Here is a 12539-nt window from a genome sequence, read left to right as displayed (position 1 = left end):
ACCTAAGAATTTTCAAGAATTATTTTAATGCATGATCATGCTATCTTTACAGCCAAACCCTATGTCAGATGTAATACTACTATGTCTCTAATATGTATATATAATCTTCCTGGATATGTGTATCGGCACTAGTGCCCCACACAGTGGTAAGCGATTATAACATTGGTCAGTCAGCCTAATAAATGAGTATAATCTTATCGTTTGGTCAATGGTCACTAGGTTCCATACTGCATCATCTTCACATTAAAAAGCAATATAGACTGCTTAAGAGTATGGACTCGGGGCGCCTGGGTGGCGCAGTCGGTTACGCGTCCGACTTCAGCCAGGTCACGATCTCGCGGTCCGTGAGTTCGAGCCCCGCGTCGGGCTCTGGGCTGATGGCTCAGAGCCTGGAGCCTGTTTCTGATTCTGTGTCTCCCTCTCTCTCTGTCCCTCCCCCGTTCATGCTCTGTCTCTCTCTGTCCCAAAAATAAATAAAAAACGTTGAAAAAAAAAATTAAAAAAAAAAAAAAGAGTATGGACTCTAGAGTGTAATTGCTCAGGTATAAATCCTGGCACCAGCACTTAATCTTTGTGTGAACTCAACAAGTTGTTTTCCTACATGTTGAAAAAAAATACACACACACACACACACACACACACACACACAAGAAAGAGGAAAAGAAATAAAGTAATCTACATCACAAGTTTGCTGTAAGGATCCACTAAGGATCAACTACAAGTGAGTACTTTTAAATCACTTAGAACGGGGGTCTGGCACATAGTAAGCAATAAGTATTAGCTTATCGCTATTACCACATAAGTAAAAATAAAAGCCAAATTGCCCTTTCCTTTCTACTTTTCCCATTCCATCATACTACTATCTTGAGAGGTGACAACTTCCAGACTTCTTTTTTTCCTATGCTAATTTACACAGACACATCACTTTCCCCCTTACTCTTAACTCTCTCCCAACCCTACTGTGTTGTGTGTGTGTGTGTGTGTGTGTGTGTGTGTGTGTGTGTGTGTCCCTATTTCTCTCACAGGCATACCCTGTGAGCTCTAGCAACACATTCTGGAAATCGGAGTTCTAACTGCAAGAAAGATATAACAAAGCTAAACAAGCCCATCATAGCACAGTCACTATGAAGATCACATTCGAAGGTAATTAATTACTTCTGATAAACATACAATAAGGAATACTCACTGCTATCTGTCCTCTGTTTTCCTTATATTATTCTAATGAAGATTTAGCACTACCTACATCCATCTGATACCACTCACTGGCTTAGCCAAATTCAAATATATTCAGGTTTTCCTTTGACCATTGCAACAATCCGAATCAAATGTACTAAATGCTTTCACACAAATGATTCATTCATGTAATATTCATTTCTGATTAAGTCTGTCAAAATAACTTTCCTGTTTCCTCAACTGTCATATTTTATTCTTTCCTCTTAAGACATATCACATTCTAGATTGTTTACGTTAGCTCCATTATAAAGTTCTTACCTGTTAAAATTCTAAGAGACTTTAGTGCAGAGTAGGTACCCTATAAATGTTTATTGTATGACAGAAAAATGTATGTGAAACATTTCAAGAGTTCAAGTATTATGATTTTACTACCATTAATTTCCCTTTGTATTGTCATAAGTCAAAGAAGCAGCTGAAACACCAGTTTTGACGAGTTTCATGACCTCTTGGTAGGAACACTAAACCCTCTTGGCTTAAGTTTCAACTTCCATTAAATGAGAATAATTCATAACTTATAAGGATTTAAAATAAGAAAATATAGATCAAAACACATATTTACTACCTAGTACATTGGCAGACACTTGCTGATTTATCTGCTGAATGGACTGATCACTACCAGCAGAGAAAGTAAGCAAAATGCAGCCTTTGGGCTGCTTTTATTCTCTGAGCCCAAGGTATAATTTTTTGAGTTCTTATTGAAAGGCTGAAAAGAAAATGACATACCACAGCCCTTAAAAAAGTACTTATATCCCTAAGAGACTTAAATCAGGAAAACTAAGATTTCATTAGAGCAAAACAGAAAGGAGAAGAACAGAATTGAAGGGTCTCCCTCAGATCAGTCTTTTTTGCCTAATTTTCAAAATTATGTCAATTAGAAAAATTTCTCTCATTCAAATAGCCCTTTCTTTAATTTTTTTAAATGTTTATTTATTTTTGACAGAGAGAGAAGAGAGAGAGAGAGAGAGAGAGAGAGCAAGCGAGCATGAATGGGGGAGGGACAGAGAGAGAGGGAGATACTGAATCCGAAACAGGCTCCAGGCTCTGAGCTGTCAGCAGAGCCCAACAAGGGACTTGAACTCACAGACAGCGAGATCATGACCTGAGCCAAAGTCGGACATTCAACCAACTGAGCCACCCAGGCACCTCTCAAATAGCCGTTTCTATAAAGTTCTCTTGCATACACACACTATGGACACACATTTTAAGTATGAGACAATCTTACAACAAATTTCTTTTTTTTTTTTATTTTTAGATGTTTTTATTTTTGAGAAGGAAAGACAGAGCATTAACAGGGGAGGAACAGAGAGGGAGAGACACAGAATCTGAAGCAGGCTCCAGGCTCTGAGCTGTCAGCACAGAGCCCAATGTGGGGCTCAAATCCGCCAGCCATGAGATCTTGACCTGAGCCAAAGTCGGATGCTTGACCGACTGAGCCGCCCAGACGCCCCTCTTATGACAAATTTCTTTAGGTGTTATGTTCCTTTGTATATGTTATTTCAGTACCAGAATTAGTTCATTGTAAAGTTAAACTGTGAAAATCCAGAAGTTAACCAGAAACAGCTTGTGTATCTTTAGAACATATAAGTAATTTTCAGTAGGAGAAAAATAATAGGATATCTTTAATTTCTTCTCAGTTAAAAAAATTTTTTAATGTTTATTATTGAGAGACAGAGAGAGCGCAAAAGCATGAGAGGGGCAGAGAGAAGAGGAGACACAGAATCTGAAGCAGGTTCCAGGCTCTGAGCTGTCAGCACAGAGCCCGATGCAGGGCTCAAACCCACAAACGGAGATTATGACCTGAGCCGAAGTTGGACACCAAATGACCGAGCCACCCAGGTGCCCCAGTTTCTTCTCAGTTTTAAAACAAAGATGTATTCTTTTAGCTAAGAAACAAGCTGTGTTAACTAGGATATGTTATTTTATTTTTAACATGTTGACACTGAAAGGACAAAAACATTTTCTGTCCTACCTTAAGATGTTTGTGATATGCTATCAATAGAATTATTTTCCCCAAAATTTAGCAAAATTTGTCACATTGAGACCTGACTCTAATTCAAAGTATATCAGTTTTGAAGCACTCATAATCACTTACGGGCTTTAAAATCAAAATACTTTTCATCATGAAATGAAAGCTAGAAAATAAAGGCGCCTGGGTAGCTCAGTCGGTTGAGTGTCCAAATTCAGCCCAGGTCATGATCTCGCAGTCTGTGAGTTTGAGCCCCGCGTAGGGCTCTGTGCTGACAGCTTGGAGCCTGGAGCCTACTTCTGATTCTGTGTCTCCCTCTCTCTCTGCCCCTCCCCTCTTGTGCTCTGTCTATCAAAAATAAATAAACATTAAAAATTTTTTTTTAAAAAAGCTAGAAAATAAAGTCATGTTCTACTTTCAGTTTTGGATCAAGTTTGAATCATAGTGGGCCAAGTAAATCCATAGACTCACCTTGTAGTTCTTTAATGTATAACTATGACACAGCTGGCAACTGACACAATCCCCATATTAATCCTCTGATCCAGGAGTAAGGATCATTATGGTAGAAACATTCAAGTAGAAGCCCCTAGAGTTCCTTCCCTTCATCAAGGTATTTAAAAAAAATTTTTTTTAACATTTATTATTGAGAGACTGAGAGAGACAGAGCATGAGCATGGGAGGGGCAGAGAGGAGGAGACACAGAATCTGAAGTAGGCTCCAGGCTCTGAGCTGTCAGCACAGAGCCCAACTCAGGGCTCGAACTCATGGACTGCAAGATCATGACCTGAGTGGAAGTCAGACGCTTAACCAACTGAGCCACTCAGACAGCCCATATTTTTAAAAAGCAGTACTATAGAGGGGCGCCTGGGTGGCTCAGTCAGTTAAGAGTCCCGACTCTCGGTTTCTGCTCAGGTCATGATCTCATGGTTTATGAGTTCAAGCCCCACATCGGGCTCCACAGAGTCAGTGGGATTCTCTCTCACTCTCTCTCTCTCTTTCTCTGCCCCTCCCCTGCTTCTGCTCTCTCTCTCAAAATAAATAAACTTAAAAAAAAAGGCAATACCACAAACATGGTTGCCATAATCAAAAACATCAAAGATGAAAACGTGGTGACAGCTATCACATCCCATTTAACTTGTCTATTTGGTCTATACATAAGCAGATGGATCCTGGAGAATGACTGTGGATTATCATAAATGTAGACAGGTAGTGACTCCAGTTGCAACTGGTATTCAAGATGCAGTATTTTTACTGGAACAAATCAACATAATCCCTATAACCTGGTAAGCAAGTCCTTTTTCTCCATATTAATTTGCAAAGAATCCCAGAAACATTTTGCTTTTATCTGGCTAGGTAAACAGTATATTATCACAGTCTTGCCTTAGGTCTATGTCAACTCTCCTGCTCTCCAACAAAGTCCAGAAATTTTGATCATGTTGAGAATCCACATAACATCACACTGGCCCACTATACTGATGACATTATACAGACTGGATCTATGGGCAGGAAATAGCCAATAGTTTAAATATCTTTTTATTTATTTATTTATTTTTTTCAACGGTTTTTATTTATTTTTTTGGGACAGAGAGAGACAGAGCATGAACGGGGGAGGGGCAGAGAGAGAGGGAGACACAGAATCGGAAACAGGCTCCAGGCTCCGAGCCATCAGCCCAGAGCCCGACGCGGGGCTCGAACCCACGGACCGCGAGATCGTGACCTGGCTGAAGTCGGACGCTTAACCGACTGCGCCACCCAGGTGCCCCTAAATATCTTAATATAACATATGCAAAACAGAAGGTAGGAAGTTAAACTCCATTGCTAGGATTCTGTACCAGTCAGAATCCAGTCAGGAAAGAGAAAATACACAGTTATTTTAACAGAGAGAATTTACTATAAAGACATAATTATAAAATTGTTAACTAGATTGTTGAAAATGTAAAAAGTAAATACTATAGTATCACAGAGGTATCAACTAGAAAAAGTAGTTTACTGCTGCTGGGGAAACAAAGGATTAAAATTATTAAAACATAGGAGCTTGAACAAAGATCTCTTTAGAGCTAAAACTGAGACTCCTAAGAAGGGAACACCGCTCAGCTGGTGTTCTAGTCCAGCCTACTCACTGCACAGATAAAATACTGGGTTTTAAGTTCTTATCCCAAGCTACTGACAGAGTTTTAACACTGGTCTCCTGATTTTATGAGCTCTTTCTACCACACCACACTCTGGCCTATAATTTATGTCAGGTCAATCAAATATTCTTTCACTTAAAAATTATTAAAAATATTTAAGTAAGACTCTTTAAACTAATAGAAGTAAATTATAAACTGTCATTTCTGAAACATGCTTTTTCCATCCCACACTGGGCAGAACATATTTTGGCTTTGTAAAGCATAACATAACAAAAAGGGCTTTTGGAGTATCATGAATGTTCTATTTTTATCTGGATGCTGATTAAATAGATGTGTTCATTTTGGAAATTCATTGAGCTGTACATTTATGATTTTTGTACTTTTCTGAATGTTTTTATGTGTGGATTCATAAAGATAGCAAAACAATGTTGCCACCTTTACAGAATCCTTAGAACTGACAAATTCTTGATACATGAATACTTTCATCTCCAACAAATTAGAAGAAGGAACACTAATAAGCTTTATTCCTGGATTTAATTCCTGAAAGCAAAGGAAAACCTCATTGGTGATAAGGAAATGACAGAAATCATGGGAGAAAATAACCATGTCAAATGAAAGCTTATTAAGAAATTGCTAAATATTGAGAAACCAGAAACATTAAATGGACCTGCAAAAAGAGAGCACAAAATATTTGAGAACTTTGGAATTAGCTGAAGAACTAGCTCCATAATTTATTAACCTATGTGACTTAAATAAAGTTATTTTATTCCTGTAAGTGTATTCCTCATCTGTAAAATGAGTTCAATAATACCTACCTTAAAAGGATGTTTGAGGATTACAATCAAGATACTAAAATGCTTTTGCATGTATCTGAAATGAATATTATGATCGTATAGGAAGGTAGTGCAACCTTATGTGACACTATCAAAAAAAAAAAGACGATGACGACAACAGCACAGCTGAGTTTCTTTAGGGCTACAAGAGCATCTTTCATCTTGGTATCCTCAACATCTAAAATACTGCCTGATATGCAGTGGAGTTTCCGTGAATATTTACTTAACTAAACTCCCTGTGATTTGAGAGAGATGAGCAAAACAGCAGTAGGAGAATTAAGAGTAAAATAACAGATTTTGTGTGTAAAAATCAAGTACAAATAATTGTAGATTAAATTTTCACGAAGTCTTACAGAAAAGAGTAACTGGGTATGAATGTACGATTGAAGAAATGTGTTTATTTTAATGAAGATTTAAATAAGAAAAGAGACCGAGAAGGCAGATTAAAAATGTAAGAGAAGAAGGGCACCTGGGTGGCTCAGTCGGTTGAGTGTCCAACTTCAGCTCAGGTCATGATCTCAAGGCTTGTGAATTGGAGCCCTGCCTCAGGGTCTGTGATGACAGCTCAGAGCCTGAAGCCTGCTTTGGATTCTGGATCTCCCATTCTCTCTGTCTCTCCCCCACTCACACTCTGTCTCTCTCAAAAATATATAAACGTTAAAAAAAATTTTTTTTAATGTAAAATAAGAGAAATAAAATTTCTGCTAAATGGTTTCTGACTAAGAGCCCTCACAGCACCGTTTTCAAACTTCTAATAAAATACCCAGGAAAATGGAAAACAAACAAAATCTATCCTACTAGCGAAAACTTAAAACTATAGATAATCAGATACCAGGGTTTAGGAAGAACTAAAATTTAATTATTTGACAAACGGAGGTATATTAAGAAATTTTAAAAATCCAATTTACTAAATACCCTGATGTCTTTGCTTGAAGCACAAGGTCACATGGAAAAGGAGAGGAAAACCATCAACCTTCCTTGGGTTTGAAGGCCTACAACCTGAACCAAACAAAAAAGGGGTGCTATCCTTATCCACACCACAGAAAGAAAAAGTTAATCCCCTTTACCCTCTTGTCTCCACTAGCATTTTAAAAGATCTAGGTAGAGACATAAAAGATGTATATGGTAGGAAAGTGAGGAGTGAGGTATTAGCAGTGGTAGAGTACATCCCAAAAAGTCAAGAGTCTGAAGGAGTAACATGCTTGAGAAAATAAAGATAAGAAGAATCCTTCTTATCTACATAGGTGAATTGCAGTTTTACTGTACCATAGGTCTGAGTTCTAGAGAATCAGGCAATAAGGGATAAAAAAAGTTTCCAATTAAGTAAAAATTTACATGAAGTATTGGCAAATCAAAATCCCTAATGAATTAAAATAATACCTCAAACAAGTACAGTTTATCCCAAGAATGTAAGGATGATTCATTTTTTTAAGTTTTTATTTTTATTTATTTATTTTTAGTAATCTCTACACCCAAATGGGGCTTGAACTCACAACCCTGAGATCAAGTCGCACGCTCTTCTAAGTCAACCAGCCAGGCACCCCAATTTATCATTTAAAAAAATGTATTACAATTCAAATCAGAAAAACAATATGATCAGCTCAATAAGTGGAAATACAAATTGTCAATAAACTTGAGAAGCACAAACTCAGTAACCATGAGAGATGCAAATGAAAACTATTTTTCTGATCATCAGAATGACAACATATTTTAAAAAATGGTAATAGTGAATAATGCAGAAGATACAGGCAGTCTAACACACTTCTGGTAAATGCTTAAATAGAAGCACTCCTTTGTATGAATTCTATCATTTTTACCTGTTTACAAGTACTGGTACTGGAATATAAAATATTTTGGGGGTGCCTGGGTGGTCCAACTCTTGATTTCAGCTCAGGTCATGGTCTCACCGGTTTGTGAGTTAGAGCCCTGTGTCGGGCTCTGTGGTGACAGTGCGGAGCCTGTTTGGGATCCTCCCTCTCCCTCTCTCTGCCCCTCCCCTATTCGCTCTGTCTCTCTCAAAAATAAAAATAAACTTTGGAGCAGGTGAATGGCTGAGGGAGAGCTGACCACAAACAAGCAAGAAGGAATCTGGGGTGGGTGATCAAACTGTATCTTGACAATGGTGGTAGGTACATATCTGTGCTTATCCAAAATCATAGAATTTTATATTTAAAAGCATAAGTATAATATACATAATTTAAACCTTTAAAAAGTCAGACTTGAGGGGCGCCTGGTTGGCTCAGTCAGTGAAGCGGCTGACTTTGGCTCAGGTCATGACCTCATGGTTTGTGGGTTCAAGCCCTGCATTGGGCTCTGTGCTGACACTTCAGAGCCTGGAGCCTATTTCGGATTCTGTGTCTCCCTGTCTCTGCCCCTCCCCCGCTTGCACTGTCTCTCTCTCTCAAAAATAAATAAACACTAAAAAAAAATTTTAATGGGGTGTCTGGGTGGCTCAGTCAGTTAAGCATCCAACTTCAGCTCAAGTCATGATCTTACGGTTCGTGAGTTCGAGCCCCATGTCAGGCTCTGTGCTGACAGCTCAGAGCCTGAAGCCTGCTTCAGATTCTGTGTGTCTCTCTCTCTCTGCCCCTCCCCCCACCCCCTCCCCCACGCGGGCGCATGCAGACACACACAACACACTCTCTCTCTCTTTCAAAAATAAATAAAAAAATTTTTAAGTAAGACTTGAAAAAAATTCTTCAAGACCTCAAAGAGCTTTTATTTATGTGAGTTACAGGATTGTTAACTGAGAAAATTCTACAGTACTTATGTACTCATTTTAAAAATAATAAATGTACATGTTAACATAAATTATGTACTCTTTATGAAAAATAACTGTTTTCCAAAGCAAAAAACATTTAGTGAGAAAAGTCACACTGTTTTATATGTTAGCAAATCCCTTTTAATGTCTGGCCTCAAATAGAAAACAGCTGGACTCTCATATCTGCTTCTGGATTCAATCTGCTAGAGTATCGCTGGTCATGTAGCCTCTGGAAAACCCCACTGTACACTTGTGAGAAAAATAGTATAACAAAGACAAAGAACATCTGCGTGTTGTTATGAAAACGATTTTGATCTGGAAGTGTGAGGAACCCCAGGGTTCCTGGACCACACTTTGAGAAGGTGATTTAGCCTACACGAGAAAATTTCAACTCGTGGATGTGACATAATAATATAATTCTTTTCAAATCAAGGAAACCGTTTCTTATGCAGGCTATCTGTCCTGATTTAATGCAATATTCACCTTATCCAGGTGTCAAAACCTCTAACGAACAATGATTCTGACTGAACTACAAACATCAAGGCAAATGAGGAATATTTCTGAGACCAAACAGTTTTAAAAACCACACACAGACAACAGTAGAAGGTACAGCATCACCTCAAGCCCTCACTCATGAACTCTACAGGACCAGGCAGCATGAGCAGGCAGAAAGGAGAAAAAGAAGATAAATGCCTGACCACAAAGAAAGAAGAGATCCATAAAACGAAAAGGCCGGTAGAATGGCTGCAAGAGTAAAGCAATATAGGAGCAAACATCTCCTGAATGTAAAATACAAGAAAGGAAATACTGCTCCTTGATCGTATAGACTTCAAAAAAGACTCAAAATCCTGTATTAAGACAATACCCCCCAGGCTACAGAGAGTGAAACTATGCGAAATGACTCTGGTACGAGGTCACTCACACGACGGAAAATGGGAATCCACTCTCTTCCAGCAATCACTTTGTCCAGCAAGATGACAGAGCGCTGCGTTAAGGGGAATACTGGTGTGCCTGCCCGAGGCTCTTTAAGTGTCGATACAACTTTCATGACTGCGGAACAGTCCATTAACTACTCATTATCCCAAGCGACCAAGTGCCACACGCTGTTTCAGGGAGCTCCGTCCCCAGGTGACTTTTAAATACAGTACTTTCCAAGGAGATGGCGGCACCGCCGAGAGACCGCGCACATCCTGGGCGGACGCAAGTCGTACCCGGGCTCCCAAATGCGGCAGCGGCTGCCCTGTCACCCGCCCCCGGCGCGGCGTTGCGGACCCTACGTCGCGCCTCCTTTGACGAGTACCGGGGTCACCACCCTTCCCGGCCTCAGTTTCCCCATCTGCGCTCGAGGGGTCAGGCGGATCGGCTCTCGCCTCCCCTCCAGCTCGGCTATAGGACTCTGGGACAGCGGCAGCTCGGCCGTTCAGCCGTCCTCTTCGCGAGAGGTCCCCTGAGGGGGCCGGTCTGCGACTCCCCGCACTCACCCGGCTGACGCTTCAGCGCCATCACAGACACCAGGTAGTGAGCGATGTCAAAAAAGGGGAACATAGACGTGCGAGAAAAGGCAAGGGTCAGCTCATCCCACGGAGAGTCCATGACGACGACGGACCCCGGCAGCCTAAGCAAACCCGGCGACGGGTTCCTGCCGGGCGCGGCGAGGGGTGGGGGGAGGGGGCCGCCGCAGACGCGCGCCCTCCCGCGCGACCAGAAGGAGCCTGCGCGTGCGCCCTGGGACCCGGCGCCGACGCGCTTTGGGGCGGAGCCGCGTGTCCTGGGAGCGAGCGAGCGAGCGGGTGGGCGGGGCGAGCAGCTTCCCGGCTGTTCCTGCGGGGCAGGGCCTGGTTCTCCGAGTAGGGAAGGGTGTGGCTCCGTCGTGCTGGGGGGTGTGCCAGATCCAGCAGAATAGGCAGATGAATGTAACATACATAATGAATTAAAAAATACGTGACTCATGTTAACATTTAGCACATTTATTCTTTTAAAGCGAAAACGTAAAGAACTATTTAAAAATTTTATAATTTTGGTAAATGTGACTCATGTAAAGTTTTGACTCGGGTCCTCAAGACATTTTTTTAAGTTCAATTTTTTAAGGGTTTAAGTTACATACATTTATTCACCCTTTTTAATACAAAGTTCTCTTATTTTTTAGAAATATGTGCAGTCGGAAGGGGAGACGTTGAGAATCAGATTAATTTATCTAAATTAGTATTCACCTAACATTTCTCAAGCGACTATAATGTGCAAGTCACAACGTGATTTAGTGGAGATACAAAAAAAGAATACAATAATATCCTGCCCTCAGTAAGCTTGTGTTTTCTCAAGAGAGATTTAAAAAACATTTTTTAAGGACACAATTTGTACAAAGCTGCTAGGTAGAACTATCGGTGCCACGCTAGGGCAGTTCTGAGAAGAGGACGACTATTTCAGGGAAGTGATAAGGTGTACTGACCTTTAAAGGCTAGAGGAAAGACGGACGGAGGTATTTTGGCGAGACTACAAAGTGAGAAATGAAGTTGGAAAAGAACTCCTTGAACAGCATACCATAAACTATGCGGTTTGGCTTCAGAGTCTAAGCTCTAGATCACCACATTATGCTCAGACAAATCAGAGCCAGAATCCAGTCTCTTAACTGTTACACTAAACTGGATTTTTCCCTTTTTGATGGAGGTGAGGGGTAATGTGCAATCAGCCAACACGTTTAGGAATAGATTGGTGAGAAAAGACTAGGGACAGGGAACACCAAAGGTAGTTTCGTCCAAGTAAAAGGTAGTAGAGGCTGAGGACAAGAGGAGAAGGGACCTAGATGGGAAAGATGCAATAGAAGCAGAATAACCTGGATGTCAACTCACCTGTTCAAAGAAGGATATGGGGAGTGGGTGAGTAGGAGGATTATGGTTACATTCACAGAAATAGGAAACAAGAAGGAGGAGCAGGTTTGGGTAAGAAAAACACAAGTTTAGTTTGGCACATTTTTTATTTGACGTGTCCAACAGATCATGCTGGCACCAGAAAATTAGAAATACATAATGAGCTGCTAGATAGATGAGAGCCTCATGGGAGTGTGCACTACCAAGGGAGCCTTATATTGATTTTTTAAAAATCTGAGTATTTACCTGCTCATTTTCATTCATTTAACAAATGTTTTTTGGGTATCTGCTATGTACCAGGCATTTTGCTGGATGTTAGAAGCCCCTTCCTAAACATTAAATGTTCAAAAGGTGGGAAAACTATAGTAAATCTCTACATTTCATTACTTATCAAGAAAGAACAGACTTGCTAAAATACTTTTCATATGTAGTTTTCTAAGTAAGTACTTTCCATAGAGAAAGGTTTTTTAGATCTCTAGCAAAACCAAAGAAAAACAAGCAATACCTGTGATTATTTATACTTTCATGTTTCAGCTGATTCTTCCCATACTTTTTATATATTCCTTTATATTTGGAATTATAGTGTTAAGAATTTAGGGGAAGAACCTGGATATTATTTCCCAAAAGTTTTTACATTTCAACAGTCTTAAATTTCACAAAATACGTGTTTTGTCCGTGGGCTTAAAAAAATAGTACATATGAAGTAATCTTTGTAACATCTCCATAGTGTATGCCACTATCATTCTGAGGTAT

At 40.0% G+C, this 12539-nt stretch overlaps 1 protein-coding gene across 2 annotated transcripts in view; it reads right to left on the bottom strand.

Moving 5' to 3' along the window:
• The window catches only part of TMEM38B (transmembrane protein 38B), a 54371-nt gene extending 43804 nt beyond the window's left edge, over window positions 1-10567 (bottom strand). The window contains exon 1 of one of the 2 annotated variants that reach the window (XM_047067412.1): window positions 10404-10567. In XM_047067412.1, coding sequence (XP_046923368.1) covers window positions 10404-10515 — 112 coding nt within the window. In that variant the 5' untranslated portion in view covers window positions 10516-10567. The remainder of the gene's footprint in view (window positions 1-10403) is intronic. The other variant, XM_047067418.1, reaches the window with a different exon arrangement.
• Window positions 10568-12539: the final 1972 nt, after the last annotated feature.

The sequence above is a fragment of the Lynx rufus genome, unplaced genomic scaffold (assembly GCF_022079265.1).
Source record: "Lynx rufus isolate CCGP_SWC_20201006 ecotype Redwood Valley unplaced genomic scaffold, mLynRuf1.p SCAF_10, whole genome shotgun sequence".
NCBI lineage: Eukaryota > Metazoa > Chordata > Mammalia > Carnivora > Felidae > Lynx > Lynx rufus.
This window is presented reverse-complemented; position numbering and strand designations above follow the sequence as displayed.